Source organism: Oryzias latipes, chromosome 2, assembly GCF_002234675.1.
Source record: "Oryzias latipes chromosome 2, ASM223467v1".
NCBI classification, from domain to species: Eukaryota; Metazoa; Chordata; class Actinopteri; order Beloniformes; family Adrianichthyidae; genus Oryzias; species Oryzias latipes.
In genome coordinates, this window is record NC_019860.2 from 17669458 (window position 1) to 17686693 (window position 17236).

General features: G+C 42.9%; 1 protein-coding gene across 12 annotated transcripts in view; it reads right to left on the reverse strand.

Moving 5' to 3' along the window:
• LOC101156720 (R3H domain-containing protein 1) overlaps nucleotides 1-17236 on the reverse strand; it is a 42811-nt gene that overhangs the window by 22048 nt on the left and 3527 nt on the right. For 5 of the 12 annotated variants that reach the window (XR_002875142.1, XM_023965469.1, XM_023965442.1 and 2 more), the window contains exons 1-5: nucleotides 14378-14553; nucleotides 11243-11384; nucleotides 4210-4402; nucleotides 2086-2103; nucleotides 1629-1718 (exon numbers count right to left, since the gene is read on the reverse strand). Coding sequence is in view for 11 of the 12 variants with exons in the window: in XM_023965469.1 (XP_023821237.1) it covers nucleotides 1629-1718; nucleotides 2086-2103; nucleotides 4210-4362 (261 nt within the window). In the remaining variant the exon portion in view is untranslated. Of the gene's footprint in view, nucleotides 1-1628; nucleotides 1719-2085; nucleotides 2104-4209; nucleotides 4403-11242; nucleotides 11385-14377; nucleotides 14554-17236 lie in introns of those variants that run through there. The other 7 variants (XM_023965450.1, XM_023965441.1, XM_023965437.1 and 4 more) reach the window with 6 other exon arrangements.

A 17236-nucleotide genomic window follows, 5' to 3' on the forward strand; every position in this document is an offset into this window, starting at 1 on the left:
CAGATATGGGTCCAAATAAATTGCAACTTAAAAAGAAATAGGTTTGTAAGACAATCTAAGGTCAGTGCTTTAAAAAACAGAGCATGAGAGCATCATCTGCATAAAGGAGTTTTTAAACACATTAAAAAAATCTATAGAATTGGGTTCTAAAAGAATAAGTAAATATATTGAGTTTTAAATAAAGGGGTTGAAAGACAGTCCAAGGTCAGTGCTTTTAAAGAAAATGAACGGTCTTCAAAGATAAAAAATGAGTGCATCGTCTGCATAAATGAGTTCCAAAATAAAGAAAGAAGCATACAAAAGTATTTCAAAATATGTTCAGAAATGGGCTCAAACAATAAGTACATGAAATGTAACTAAGAATTGAAGAATACTTCAAAGTAAATAATTTGCTAAACAATGACTTTAAATCAGTTGAAAAAAAATCATGAATGTCTTCTAGATTTTGAAGCATTACGGCAGATAATAAAGACGTTAGCTTTGGAGCAATTGACAAATAGGCTAAAAAAGACAAATATCTGGAAATGTATGACATTATTGAAGCTATGATGGGTTTAAGGAGTTATATTTGCAACAATAAGAGTAGTTATGAAACAAATACTAAGGAAATAATATTTCTACCTCTAGCGAAGCGAAATTTGCACCAGCCTACATCATCTGGGAGTATAATAACTTGTGAGAGCATCAGTTAGTGTATTTGACCAAATACAGATGAGAGAAATGAACGGTACTTTTGAAAAGAAAGAAGTACTCAAAATTTAAAGCAAGAGAAATCGAAGGTTTGCAATAAACTCTTTGTTTAGTCGTTGATAAAAAAAAAAAAATTCTTGTAATTATAGGAGGAGAATATGTTTTGGATTTTTTGTATGATATTTAATAATGTGTTTCTCATTAAACAAGAACTCAATGTCAACACTACGTTTGGGAAATAACAGATAAAAACAAAACATATAAATAATCAAAAATAATAACAGATTTGTCAATTGCATATTTGAAGTACAGGACAAGATCGCTGCCAGAATCCTGAAAAACTTTAGCATCCATTAGTTATTATCCATTAACTATTATTTTTCAAAATCAAACTTTTTTGGTTATAAATACATGTCTCCCCTAACTTAGAACAAACTAAATAAAATGTCTAGTGATTTGTGGAATTACTACAATAAAAACTAAAGGAAAGCTCCTTTTAATCTTTAAAAAAAAAAAAAAAAAAAAAAAAAAAAATCAAGAATGCATTTAAAAGTATAGGAAATCTTGTATTTGATTAATCAAAACTCATTTAGTTGTTTTTTTTTAACAGTTAAACTTGCAATAAAAAGTCTGAATAAAGAAGATCTCTTAAGATTTTTGGCAGGTTTCTGTTTCTGCAGACTTGGCTTCTTATCAGAACCTCCATAGTAACCAGTTTAGTAGTGTTTGAGCACAGATTATGGGATGCCACGCTTGCATTAATGCAAAATTAGAGCTCAATAACAGAAGGAAGAACAGCCCAATTAAAGCCCCACCCCTTCTGATTATAATAACTTTCCGTGCACTGATTGTAATGTTCGGATGGAATTGGTTTCCACCAGCAGGTCTAGCACAACACAAGGTCAAAAAACACTCAGGCTGTGGGCGGGGAGCTTTACCTGCGGTGCTGCCGGAGGCTCGGGAATGGGGCAGGGCAAGGATTCTTCGCACACTGCCAAACTCCGCACGAGCTTTAGCCTGGTGCTGGACTAATGTGGGGGGGAGGATGCAGGTAGGTGGGCACAGTTAGAAACCATGCACACACACTCGGACAAAATGCTTCAACATCACAGCGACAAGCCGGAGTGAGACAGGAAAAGAAAAAGCAGCCGGGGAGCACGACCCATTCCTGCAGGCAAATGTTTCCCTTCTCGGCTGGCGCTTTCCAGCGACTGGGCCTTTTAAAAGTTTCAGACATTTCATAAAACTGACAAGTACAATTTCTAATGTTTTTGTCAATAAAATATCAGCGGCGGCGTGCACACCGACGCTGCTGCACCAAACTTCCCATCTCAGCTCCAGAAAAGAGACAAGTCTGAGCATCTGTGTGCAGCATGCAGGTCGAGCAAACCGTACCTTAGAGTGCTTCACCGGCTGGACAGGGGAGATGGGGTTGGGTGGGAAAGGTGGAGAAGCATTTTGAATCATTGTGCAAAAGCTTAAGTGACTCTGAATTCGCGAGAACAGAAATGAACTCCAAATGTCCAACAAAGCAAATCTGAAAGAACAGAACGTGTCACTTCCCTGGAGGAGGGACTCTTTTCTGCAGAGCTGCACAGGATTCTGCAGCGTCCTCCCACAAACAGGCTTCATAACAAACGGAAAGAAAGAAACAAGGTGGCACAGATTTGGATGGGGGGGGGGGGGGGGGGTGTTCTGCTTCCTTCTGATCCATTTAGCTGTCATGTGAAGCAGGCTCTTAAGGTGATGTTGCTGGAAGCCGGGAGAGGCTGATCAACCATCCGTGCGCTTTATGCACCAGTGCATGTGTGTGTGTGTATGTGTGTGTAAACAGAAGGTTTCTCAGCAGCAGTGGAGGGGGGGAAAGCAGGGCGGGGCACGGCCGGGCGGGGGGGGTTGGGGGGGGGGGGGGGGGGGGTTTATCTGGCAGCAGCCTGAATTGTACCGGTGCCCAGCTCTCTGCTTCCTGATTCCCGACATGAACCAACACACGTGTGCGCGCACACACACACACACACACACACACACAGCTTTGTCCTTCCTACCTGTCCTCTAAAATAAAAAAAATAATAAAATCAAAGTGAGCCTGCCCCCCACCCCCCACCTCTCCATTGCGGAGCTCCAGGCCAAATAACACCTATAAAAAATTGAAGAGGGCTTCTGTTTGCCTGCCTGTGACACGCTGCGCCCCGTTCTGTTTCAGGGTAATGTGGACGTAGAGGAGAGGGCGGGGGCGGCCAGGGACCGTGCGCGCACCGCTACACCGGCTAATTGAGCGGCGTGGGGGCCGGAGGGGAGCGAACAATGCCGGCAGGAGATAGAAGAAAAGGGGCGAAAGGAAAGGGCTGAAGTCAGCAGAAGTAGGGCGGCCAGCGGCCACATGTCCTGCTGCAGAGGACACCGCTCCACTCTGGAGGCAGATGGTGCCAAAGTCATTCCGACTTTCCTCTGCCGGAATGCTTTCCCGCATCCCAGCAGATTCCTCACCAACCACCCTCTGCCCCAAACGGACGCCAACAAATACGAATCAACTAGAATAGTGTCATAGAAAAGGGGAAATTAACCCAAAGGAGGTAGGTCCCCACTGTTGCTAGGTGGTTGCCAGGTAACACCTTACCCCTAATTTTTTTGGGGTAAAATTCCAAGATATCTGTCAGCCTTCACTGTTCAGACAGACAGACATGATATCAAAGGACTTTTCTTTGAATCATCCAAACCAATCGATCAATAGATTATCAATGTTTCCTTTTTCTAGTTTTATTTTGCCAACAGTCGGTTTTTTAGTGAATCTAGAGACCCGTAGGCTCTTATTTTAACTCTCTTCATGCAACGTTCCCCCCATGCTGGTGTCCCTCTGCTCGTCAGAGTAACTCAGATGAAGAAGTTGGTAGATAAGCCAGGATTTGAGCTCCGATTATCTGCCTGCCCTACTCGCCGGCGATCCCTGCCTCCAATCACAAGGCCAGATTGGCCTGAATGTTATTTTTAGTTCTTCACGTTTCCAAACTAAACTTCAACTCCTCCATTCAGCACCAGTTTTAGAGAAAATCTCCATTTTCTCACTAACGTTTTTTTTTTGTTGTTGATTGATCTGAACTGAATCCTCCACTTTATTGCCTCAAAATATGGAAATCTTTGCAGGGTTTTCATGGAGGGGGGGTTGAGCTGAAGCACCTGGGAGACTCCTCCTCAGTGTCACGGGTGACAGGAGATCCCCGAGGCGGTTGCTGTTTGACGTCTGCTGTCACCGAATTTTCATGGAAATGAGTGCAGAAAAGAGTCAAAATGTTTGCCGAGGCTGTCAGGCGTCTTCAGCTCCTTCTGGGTCCAGTCAGGTCATTAACCCACTTAGCCCCGAGGCACCCTGTAACCATGGCAACTGCGCCACTCGTGTAGGGAATCAAGTCTGAGCGGGTTAAAACACCGCTTGCAACTGACACTTCATGCTACTGGAGAGCACGGCTAGCTATTGTCTAAGTCTAAGTCTAGTATCTTGGTAACAGAAAACGGCTCTTTTACCTGCTTGTTGCTGCTGCCGTCGTGTTCGTCCCTGCAGCTTTGGCTCGGCTCTGACGCCTCAGAGTTGCTGGCGTTGTCTTTCGCAGATGTCAGCCTTTCAGCCGCCTCGGAAACCTTCATCGTTTCAGTATTTGCAATGTCGGACATTCTCATTGCAAAGTCTCAAAGGAAGACGACGGCAAACTAGAAGAACCTAAAAGACAAAAGGGCATCTTAAGAACAAAATGCAAAAAAATGCCCTAAATTTTACCCCATTAGAGTCAGTAATAACCCAAATAAAAGTATAGATTTGATCAGGTTGTAGCAGTTTTTTTAAAGCCTCTATCGGCACCAGTAGTGTAGGTTTCATGCGAGCTTGTTGAGAGGATTTGCATCATTAGCTCCTCTCCCAGCGAGCCGCACAGTGAAGTTCGGGTCAGAATAGCACAGTTTGGCCCATTAAGCCTTTGCTTTCCTTCTTGCCAAGAGTGTTGGCCAGATTGCAAAGCCGTGTTAGTGACATGACAGGAGAAACAGACCAGTGCACCAAGGTGGCTTCTCAATAAATCACTGTAGGGTTTAGCACTTTGAGTCCAAACACCAGGCACTTTGAAACCTTCAATATTTTTGGTTAAAAGCCCAACGGTAAAAATTCGAATCAGCCAGTCCGTGGGTTTAGATGTAGATTTAGTCCAACTTTACCAGTTTCCGTTGATCTGGGAATGCTTTCCACATGTTTAGAGCTGTTGAGAGGGATGTTTGACCAGTCTTCTACAAGATCTACAACCTAATACCTCATGGCGGAGCTGCTGTTGTGCCCAAAGGCTTCCACTTTATCTAATCACAGAGTGTTGTTGGTGTTTAAAGATATTAAGTTGAAGTATTGCTTTATTCAAATAGTGAATCAGAAGCAGATTTAAAAAATAAAATGCAATTTGACAAAGATTGTATATGTGATGTAGAAAATACAATCGGAGGGCAACAACCTCTCTTCTGGCGCATCCACTTGCAGACAAATGGATCCATGTTTGTCTTCATTTTCCTCGTCTGAGCTTGTTCAAAACTGTATGTCTGCATGGCTCCAATATTGATCGCCATTTCTGTTGCACCAATAATACTAGGTTGGGGGTTTGAGGAAGTGTAAGCTAGCAGTGAGCGTGTGAAAGAGGGCTTTCATCAATGTGAAGTGAGTCTCGCCCAACTCAGAAGCAAATTTTTTAATCAACTACTGTTGCTCTGCAGAGACTACATCCTAGAAAACAATTTTTTTTTTGTTCATTAACAGCAAAATAATAATCAAAAGAAGAATACATCAAAAGATGATCAGAGTGGGTCCTTAAGTGATTGAATGTATACACCTGTGTCCAAGAGACATTGAAACAGCAGAATAGCAGTGCATTTCTTTGTTGCAGGACTGCAAAAAACTATCCTTAAAATCTACCACCTGCGTGTTTTCCAGCTATTCCCGTCCCACTTGCTATTCATTACCTGGATCAGGTGTGTGTAGTCAATCAGAACCTGGAATCACCTGATCCAAGTCATCAGCAGCGAGTCGAGTATGGATTTCTGAAAGCCCTGACAAAAAAACTTAGGGATGCTTTTCCTCACAGCCTCCATTTCCAATTTGCCCTCAAAAGCTTTCTAGTCAGAAGCTGCTGCCACAACAATAAAAGACCCAGACTGTCTACAGGCGGCTCTAATTGTTTGGAAAATTTAGTCAAGCACAACTTGGCCAAGGAACAAGATGCAGAAACATCAGGTATTCCCTAAAGGAAGCTGGACTTGTAAGACGTTGGTGATCACAAGAGAATCCCTGCTACAAACATGCTCATTATAGGGGATTACACTAGAAATAATGTGCTCTATTGGTCGCTGAGATACACTTTTTAAGGAGACAGTTAAGATAATTTGGTTTCACTGGAATTATTTGGACTGAAATTACATTAAAAGTTTTTTTTTAATGTTTTTGCATTCTTTGAAGGGTCCCAAGAAAATTCCGAAATTAATAAAAAAAAAAAAAACACATTAAAAACAAATTATGTTCACTTGCATACAGATGTTTAGACCGGAATGAGCTCAGTTCTGCTAAGCGACGTCCTGGATGTGCCTGTGACTGTTAAACTGAAGGAAACAGGAAACTCATCTAAAAGCAGAAACGTGCTGCTTCATGGTCTTATCCCCCTTCCCCTCCTACTATCACCCTCCTTCCCCCCCTCTTTCTAACGTCCCTCTCTCTTCTTCCCCTCTTTCCTTTTCCGTCCGGTCCAACACCAAAGATCTTCAAACATGTTTGAAATTAATAAAGTTTGGCCTCAATTACAAAAGGGGTTTATTCAGACATACCTTTGGTTTGTCTGAAGATTAATAACCCCTCTTGTTAAAGTAAAATATGTCCAACACAAGAGGCCCTCAGCTCTCATCTGTTTGCCCAGCTGTTGGACAGGACAAGGTAAAAAAAATAAAAATAAAAAAAAAAAAAAATAAAAAAAAAAAAAAAAAAAAATAAAAGCAGAAACGTGCTTCTTTTACCGGAGAATGACTCGACAAAAACATTTCCCAAATTTTAAACGTCAAGTTATTGTATAAAAAAGGAGAATTTCAGAGAACATCAAAGATCAGCTGAGAAATGTGTCGTAACTTACAGTAAAAGAGGGCTGGGTTGATACAATCGATTAATTGATCTCAATAGATTAATTTTCTGATCTTCGGTCTTTCCTTTTCCAGGTGACCTAACGCAAAACAGCAGTAAAGCCAAAGTCTGTTAGCTCGATGCTAACGTATAATAGAATTTCCCATAGGACAGCTAATGCTAATGCTCGGGTGACCTAAACATCCGTTGCTGACTAAGTGAATAGCTTTATACACTCACAGACATGGAAACTTTTTTAACAAAGTAACCATTTGTGGTCTAAAGCATCGCTTTTTTGCTAAATCTTCAGGAATAAATTGTAATGCTATGGCGCCAGCGCCACCTAGTGGCTCAACTGAAACGCCCTCCATGAGAGGCAGAACATGATGATCTGCACATTTTTGTTGTAGCTTCTCCTTTTGAGAAATCATGTAACACTGTGCGGTTTTAATCTCATCGGTTTATTCCTTCACTAATAGATTTTACAGTATGTGACCTGTATCAGATTAATATGAATATCTTCAAAACACATGTAGGTTATTATTGTAATTCTTTACAAATATGTCTAAACGTGTAAACCATGTAAATTCAAAATCGAACCGAGTGGTTCGAAACAATAGAAAATAAAAATTTAGGAGTCAAATCGATCCAGGCTTTGCTGAATCGTATCAAATCAGATTATTGGCGATAATCTATTCAGCCCTACTGTAAAATACTTTATGAAGTAAAACAATAACCCGCAGAGAGCAGCCTGAATCGTTATCACAGCATAAACACACGTTACCAACATTATTATTAATGGCTTTTAGTCTGAATGGATTCTTCCAAAATTAGTGCCGCCCGTGTCTGACAACGCGGAGAACCTCTGATGACAAAAGTCGGTGCATTTAAAGCGGGACAAAGAGAAGAGGAGAAGACGCAGCCCCGCGGTAATCAGTCACCGCTTTTCCGCGGCTCTGCCTCGTAGCTTTGCAGCTGTTCGGCTCCAGACAAAAGGCCCGACTGGACAGAACGCAGCGGGGTGCAGCTCGCTTCTGTGAGAAAACAGGTTGGGACTGCAGCCTCTCTTCTGCTGCTAAAAGGGTTTCAAAATGGCTGGAGGGAAAACATTTGCTGTTTCTATCAACTGTCAGCCAAGACACGGAACAATAAGCACTTAAATTCCAACAGGAACTGTTGTTTTTTTTTTTTTTTTTTCTTCTGTGCTTAAATAACATTACCGCCTGTGATCATGGAGCAGAAGTTGCACCTATGGTCACGTCCGTGTAGTGCCACGACCTTCCTTTGCAGAAGTCATAGTGCGAGTTCCTCCCGGTGACTGACTGTTATTATGCAGCTCCACGAGCAGATGCAGCAAAAGGGAGGGCAGACATCTGCTACATGAAAGCCATGATTAATAGGTTAATTAGGAATCCTTAAATTTACTCTGCAAATCAGAACTGGATCCGCATGTGGCGGCGCTGATGGGACTGGCCGTCCAGTGCCTTGGCGTCGTTGGCCGACACCAATCGGCACCCTGTCCTCTTTGATCTTTGGCACATGTAGGTCCAAAGAGGTGGAGCAGCTCTCCACATCATCCTGCTAACCCAACACTGTGAGGCTACAGGGTTAGCTAAAACCTGACGTAGCACTTGCACGCTTGGACTCTGAATTTCAATGACCTGTCAGAGGTTTTGACAAAAGCAACACTGGTATATATATATATATTTTACAATCTGAAGGAAAACAGCTTAATACTCCAGAGTGCCGTGCTCGTCTCTGAATATTTAGTGTCTGTTGTTGACATTTTGATGAGTGAAGTCTCCCGAGTCGCTCAGCTGAAGATTTACAATATTAGACTGATATTTTCCAGAGCCGGGCTCTTGTGATGGATGGCTATTTTGTCTCTCACCAGATCATTCATCCTCCCAAACACATTTTTATCATGGGACATGAGTATTGCTCTAAAATGTGGCTCCAGGACTTTGATGTATTCGTACTTCCCCGTCTGGTCCCTTGCGGCTGAAGTAATTGCAGCTCGAGCCTGCTCAGAATCCGTGATGTTCTGACTGCATAAGATCATCATTTGGTCTTTGGTGTTGTGTTAAGAATCTGGTGAGTCGCGAGGTGGTTCCTTTTAAGTCTGACAGTGTGTATGTTTAAGACTTCTTTAACTTCAGAAAACCGTTCTGTGTTCAAGATTCTGCCAGAAAGGGACAGAGATGTAAAGAGACGATGTTCCTCATCACAAAGTTTGACAGTGTCTCATTAAAAAAAAAAATAGTCAGAGAAATACGGCTTAACCTTTTAACCCCTTCATGCCTGAACTTAATGTCCAATTATATATAAAAAATAAAAAAAAAATTCTGCTCAAGGTGCTGTTAAATTAAGTCAAGGCATGTTGGGAATTATGACATATGACGTAAAGGGGTTATTTTTGGAGACATAGATTTAAACACTCTTTAAACTACTGTATCTAAAACCATTTATGCAATTAACGGAATTGCAAAGAATTCTGGAGCTGACAAAAGCAGCTTTGCGCCAATATGCAACACTTTATTGTAATATAGGCGTTTCTCTCTGCATCACAATCAGATGGTTTACGTCATTGTGTAAACACTTTACTACTGCACAGTTCACATTTACTGCTACAACTAACACTTTACTACGGTAAAGTGTTGCATATTGGCTTTTTTCAGCTTCAGCATCCGTACGATTTGTATGTTAAAACATAAACAGTTGAAGACTAACGATAGTTCAAAAAAACGTCAGCTATGTTCACGCTGCCGTCGGTAAAGCAAGTTAAAGCATCCACTTTCAATGAAAAGTCTATGTAAACGCGTGAAAGCCGCATTTCGGGCTCCTGTGTTAAAAACTCTCGCGCTCACGGTCGCTACGCAAGTTTCTGTGTCCATTTTCGGGCTTTATGTACAAAGCATGGGCCCAACAAACACACGTTTAAAGTTAAACCAGACTGGACTTTGACCAATCTCAGAATTGGATTTGGTATTGACGAATGAATGACGTCCTTTTCAATGAATGGAAGTAACAGCCGTTTGATAATTGACCATGGAGGAGAAATGAATAATTGCAGTTTGTTCCCAGCTGGAATTATAGGACACCAATTACTTCATATATCGGAATGGAGCTGTGAAAGTAAAAGCCTGGAACAAATTCATGAGATTTGCATCGCTTCGACATTTCACACCAAGCCTCTTCCAACTGTAAGTGGTGGACATGCACTAGTAAATAGAAGAAAAAGAAGCCCCTCCCTGCTTGTCTAGTGTGAACAACATATCCCAACATGTGTCACAAGCCCAGTGTGTGTGTAGCATTAAAGGGTTATTGAAATAGAAGCTTCAGCTTTAAAACTTTATAAACAAAAAGGTTTTAAGAAAAGAAAATCTATATTCAGTTATAAAACAAAATGTGCACACATGACCAAATCTGCTCAACCACAAATAGTTGGCTTTCTGTTCTTCGGTGTGTGGAACTGACAGTGGGATAGTTCTGTGGACTCTTTTTGAATTTACACCTTTATCCGGTTTGGTTGACCGTAGAATTTCAACCAAACCAACTGGTAATGCATAAGTTCTAAAAGTTCCTCGCTTGGGGGAGTTTTTCCAAAAGTGAACACCATCAAGGAATTTAAAAAAAAAAAAAAAAAAAAGCAAGAAGATGAAAAAAAAATGGTCTGACAATTATATCTTCATTACCACCCTCAATTCCACCAAACGCCATGGTTCTAATTGGGACAGTTTTCAACCTTTTAGTGATTTACACTTCCTCAACTTTTGAGTGATATTAGTTTTGTCTCTCTTTGCTGAGCTTAAATTCTTATCAGAGTTCACAGACTCTGTACCACACATCAACCAGATCACAGGTGGGATTTCACACCTGAACCGAACATCCCAAAGTGAAAGTACACTTTTTTTTATTTTAAAAAGAGCAAGTTTTTCCAGTTGAGTAAAAATTAAAACACACATTTCATTTGTTTTTTGTATGGCTAGCCTAGTGTGAGACGAATATAGATATTGGTCAACATTTCTAATATATTTCTAGTATGATTGATCGGATCTGTGAAGAAAACTACAACAATAAACAGCATTTGCCATAATTCGTATTAACACGTTCAACAGAGGGTTTTCAAGTTGAAGTGACTGTACACTATTTAACATTTACAATAAAGTAACTCCTTGGTTGTTGTCATATGGCATTATCACGTTATTTAAGTCATCAAACATATTTTAATTGCATTGTTACACACTAAATTTGCATCATCTGGGGATCACAACAATAAAGGTTTTTGCCATAACAATGAAATAAACATTCTACACCAAAAAAATGCAGACTGTTATTTTTAAAAGTGGTCTTTAATTTGTTTAAATCTCAGTTTATGCGCATTTTCTAACTAAGAGTTCAGTCAGCGACTAACAGGAGACGTACTTGTTGCGTAGCCAGTGGTGGTTGTGGCCGGTGATGTCAGAGAGGCGGAGCCTGATGATGCCATCCAAAACGTTGCCCATGCCTGCTTCAGCTGCTCTGCACAGCCAGCGGGGCCCCTGAGACCCTCATGACCCCTGGCGACCTGCGATGGGGAGAGGCGGTGTGTTAGCGCTTGCTGTGCTGGGAGAGGGGACAGGTCAGAGGTCGGATGTGGCGCGTCGCCGAGTTCACGTGGACTGACAGGATGTCAGCGAGTCCAAAGTTTTTTTGACTTGGAGGTAGAGGGCGAGGATTCTGTGCGGAGAGTGTTTATTTCTGGGTCTGTGCGTGCCTTCACACCATAAATAATGGATGAGCCCTGAGACTGGGAGTGAGGCTGAGGCAGCAGGAGAAGGCGCCCCTGCCAGCCTGGTAAAAACCCAAGCATTAGGAATTCGCAGAGCGGCGAGGAAAGACTGCATTTTTCCGCTCAGAAACACTCCGCCACTTGGCGGCACACACATACCGTCGCCAGACATCCTCTGGCAAATTTCTAATAATCTAAACAACACACTAAATCCAGCATTTAGTGGTTAGAAAACTGCCCAAAAATGGGAGCAACTGTGAGTGAATTACCTAATATCTATCCTTCTGCTTTAATGTAAAAATAAACCTAGAAGGATTTAAACAATGACAAAAATGTAAATGAAGGAAAACATTGTGTGACTGGCGGCTTCATCTGAAATGTAATCAGCTGATGATGATGTAACAGACTGATAGGTGACTCAAAAGTGATTCAACGACCGATCTGCTCATCACATCACTTGTGTTTTTCAACAGGCAATTTCTATCAAGCCATTTTGCACGGATTCTTTTTTTTTTTCTAGCTCCTGTAATCTCCATCTTGATGTTTACCCAAAGAGCTTGGGGTTCTGCTCCTATAAAATACAGAAATATATTTCTTTTCAGCTTTAACCCATCGACTTTCACGATGGGAGGCTGGATGTCGTGTAAGGATGCACATCAGTGTTTTCATGTCTTCTCCATGTCTCTTAGATGGTACATGTAAGGAATCATCATGCTCCTTCTCCTATCTGACAGCAGGAATAAAATCCCAACCACAGGAGCTCCTGGCCAACATCTGAGAAGGCATTATGTGGAAGTTCACTGGAGGTGGAAGTGGCGCCCGCGGAGTCCGACCGCCGCTCTGATGAGGGAATGACAGAGCAGACGGTCTGCAGTGACTGTCCCCCAAACGCATCTCCTCACAAGCTCCAGCCCTGCAGGAGACGCACACGATCTAGTGCAGAGGGGAACTTATGATGGGGAGTGGTTCGTTGGAGGTGAAATGATCGCAGAGAGCGCCGTTGCATCCCTTATCTGTTCTGCTCATCAACGCTCAAAATGCATACATCCTTAATAAAGCAAAACGCTTCATGACACTTCATGACAGAATTCTCCACACATACATTCTTGACAGAAATGACCACTCAAATAAAAACCCACTAAAGCACCATCGACTGGACTCAAGCCATTAAACGGTTCTCCAGTTCAAACCAATGACAAACTACTCAATCACCGCGAAGCATGAAAGCGCCGGGGCGATGGCGGCGCGAGCGCACACCTGTCTTGCTCCCAGAGCCTGACCTTTCCCCTCCCACACCTTCGCTGTGCTCAGCTGGCCGTGGATCGGGGCTCTTGTCCGGGTTATAACCAGCTCAAATGGAGGTGAGGGACCCTCAGTCGCTTCGATCTGCCACTCTAGCCGCCGCTCGATTCTCGGCCGAGCGTGAAGTGTCAGGGCGGGGAGCGGGAAAAGAACAAGCTGTCACCTTTGCTCGTTTCCTGCGATCGCGTTGGGGGGGGGGACAGCCGCCATGGATGGAAGAGCAGCACCTTTCTGCGTGGAGTCAATGAACAAATAAAAGAACCATGCTGAAGCGCTTCTCAGAGGGTCAGGAAAAAGAAAAAACAGAAAACTTGCGCTGAGCGATGGAAGATCCTCCACTTAGAGGATCTAAATCTGGGACACATTTTCAAAGGAAACAACATGTTCTGTCACATGCACCTTTTGTGATTTCATTATAAAGCATTAGGAAACAAGCAGCCACATGTTTCTCAGCGTTAGCATCAATTTCAGACTCCCAAACAAAGCCACAGACACATTTGGAGGACGCTGGCTCCTGCAGACTGCATGACACGTGCCCTGATGGAAAAAACCAGTCGTCTATTCCAGTAAATGAAGTCACTAAGCTCCTTCACTGCGATGGTGCCCCTTTCAAAATTGATTTCAGGGGTTTTGCTTAACTAGGCAACTAATGTCCCCGTTTTTTAGAACCGTTTCTGCCATCGCAAAGCGAATAAGAGCCCCTGACTGGGGTGGGATCTAATTAGAGCAGAAGAACGATTAGGGTCTAGCTGATAAAATTACAGCGCTTTCATCCTCCGCTTGCCTCAATTTCAGAGCAACCGAGGTGGCGTCAGTATAAAGAAGTGCATGTAACAGCTCCGACTGATTTAGCAGAGAAAACAGGCATAAATGAGCCCCTAATTGCGCTGCTCGCTCTGCCTTGCGGGTTGCAGACGGCGGTGCAGCGCAGCAGAGGTACAGCCAGCCTTAATAAATTAAATCCACAGCAGATCATGTAGGTAATCCATTATCTATCCCACAAGAGAGCTTCAAGGGAATATCAATCTAGGCAATTAGAGCGGAAAATAATAAACACAGAAAGCAGAATAAACGCAAGGCGTTCTGATTGTCTAGAAACTACAGAGAAGAACACGTTTAAGTCCATTTGGAAGAATCACCTGCAGAACAAACGGGGGAGAACGTGGGGGAGAACAACAGACACAGAAGCCGCTTATTGGACGATCTTAGTTAATTACCCCGAGAAACTCGCCAGGAGATTTCAGAAGCCATTAACGCAGCCCGACGAGATTTGAGGTTTTCTTACTTTAAGGCAGCAAAGGTGACGGATAAAACGCACAAATAGGAAAACAAAAACAGAATTATTTATCATCCGTTATCAGCTTTTGAAAACAACAGCTATTAACAGCAACCAAAAATAGATTAAAGTTTCTGAACCAAACAAAAAAAAAACGAAAGGAAGAAACGATAAAAGGAACGGAAGATGGACGTCTGCTCACAGGACATACCTGTGCGCCTGGCGGCTCTGCCCCCCATCCCTTCTGCTGAGCCACTGTTTAGCGTCCATCGTACAGGAGGCACAATCTGCTGGAGAGCAGGCTGGAGTTCCAGCTCGCTCCTCGGCAGCTGCCTGCTGCCTCCTGTACTCGTGCTCGACTGAGTGCGAGTGGAAGTCGGCGAGAGGGGGAGTGTAAAGGGAGAGTGGGTGTCACAAAGAGAGATAGAGAGGGGTGGAGAGAGAGAGACGGCAGCGAACACGAGTCTACCTGCCACAGCCCATCAAGCCAGCCAAGCCTTGGAGACAGCGCCAAATCAACAGCTGCCCCCCGCGTGATGTCAGAGCCTCAACAGCCAGTCGCTGCAGTCCAGGCCGGCTGGCACTACAGAGCGCCGACTGAACCAAAGTCACTGGCTAAATGGGGCTCTTCATTAGCTACTCTGCTTTAGGATGGAGGTGGGGGCAGCCCGGTGATGGATTGAGGAAGAGGAGAAACGGGCGGGTGAAAGTGGCAAGGAAGAAACGGGCAGTGAGGAGGTGAAAAGAAAGCAGGAGGAGCGCAGCGACGTGTCTGTGGCCAGATAGGTACTCAGAGAGCAGGTGGAGAGTCGATGGGGATGCGGTGGCTGCTGTGCGGCTGAGCTGGTAACTGGGCCACCTTCCCGATGAAGCTGGCACCCCGCTTCCCACACAAACGGAAAGCGGCTCCTACGCCTCAGATTTCACCTTTCAGGCCAACAAAAAAGATGAAATACTGCAATCGTGTGTATTGTTTTGATCCACTCTCTGCATGAGTGTGTGACCAGCCAACACTTTTCCCACCTTGACCACATTTGCATTGCACCACTTGGTGGATTTAACAGGAAATCAATGCAGAAAGCCTCATCAATTTCTAATCTGAACTCCAAACTTCATTAAAAGGCAGAGGGTTGTGTAACTGTACCGACGCATCACCGCGGAAACAACCGACTTTCAAAATTTGCGACCGACGCACCGGCCGCAAACCGCTCCCGCGCCCAGCCCAAGTCTAGCCTGCCATAATGTGATTGTTTTCCTTTATTCAGCCATTCAGACTTTCGCAGCAAACACAGTGGGTGGAAAAGTTCCTGCTGTCACTTAGCAACCGATGCCAGGCTGCGACAAACCACCAGATCCAATCCTGCCTCATAATTGTTCCATTCGTTATGCCAGGTCTCTGTAGAAATTATTTTTGTGCTTTTCTTAATCTCATGAAAAGGTCACCGATTGAACAAACAATTTGTGGACAGGCGGATGAATTATTTAATGGCCAAATATTACAGGAACGAGAGACCCCCCCCCACACACACACCCCCACCGCCCGCCCGGACGCCGATGAATAATTTAGTCCACTGGGCCACATCTTTGGTGAAAGCTATTACACCACAACCTCAGTGTGTGATAATGTCATCAGCTGTAAGTACGACCTAACCTGCATAATGAACGGTCAAAAGAGCACAAGTTGCAACGAGCTGAAACGCTGCCGGGGTGAAAACGTATGGAGAGAAATTAGACTCAGTTAGATTTGTGCGTGCGTAATTCTTGATTTGTGCGTAAATTAGGATTTGTGTATGTATATTCTTGCTTTGTGCGTGCGTAAATTAGGACTTGTGCATAAATTTGGATTTGTGCGTGATTTGTTACTCACATAATACGTTTTGTGTATAAGTTAAAAAAAATATAAAATGAAAAAAATACAAAATGCAATTTACGTATGCACAAATTAATATTACAACAGCTTGAAACTACTTACACACACACACATCTTTAAAAAACACGCATGAATCCCTTGTTACACACACACGAAGCCAAAGTTACGCACGGATCTACCGTGAGACTGTTTTCACGTCTCACAAATTCGTCTGTGAGTGTTGCGTTTAAATACCAGTGGAATGCTCGGTCATTTGACTTTTCCTATTGGCCTTCCCTTCTAAACGTATCCAGACAATGACTCAATCAATACATGAAGACAGTAGATGTTAGTGTTGAACATAGAGGCTACTTACTTCGGGGCGCTGACCACCGAGATGGGCCGCCATTCTTCCCGTGACTCTCTCAGTCTGACTGCCTTTGATTTTTCCGGAAGAAAAAAAACAGTGCCCCCTACTGGTCGTTCATGTTACGCATTTTGTATCAATTCGGTGTCTCGGAGAATAATATACTTTTAATATATATATTAGCGTTTAAAAGTGAACGTCATATTCTCAGATAATAATTTTTATTTTCCTTTAAAGTTTTTTTAAGCCCTGCTACACCCACTGAAGGAAATACGTTTAGAAGGGAAGGCTGATAGGAAAATTCTAATGACCGAGCATTCCACTGGTATTTAAACGCAGCACTTACGGACGAATTTGTGAGACGTGAAAACAGTCTCACGGTAGATCCGTGCGTAACTTTGGCTTCGTGTGTGCGTAACAAGGGATTCATGCGTGTTTTTCAAAGATGTGTGTGTGTAAGTAGTTTCAAGCTGTTGTAATCTTAATTTGTGCATACGCAAATTGAATTTTGTATTTTTTTCATTTTATATTTTTTTAACTTTTACACAAAACGTATTATGTGAGTAAAAAATCACGCACAAATCCAAATTTATGCACAAATCCTAATTTACGCACGCACAAAGCAAGAATATGCATACACAAATCCTAATTTACGCACAAATCAAGAATTACGCACGCACAAATCCGACTGAGTCTAATTTCTCTCCATAAAAACGTGGGGGCAAGCAAATTATTAGGACCTATTTTGAGCCTTGAAAGGCTTCAAAAATAAAGTATAAAGCGCACAGCATGTTGCTCTTCAATAGCACTGCAGACATTAACCCATTAGACCCCCGATAAAGCATATGGACAAT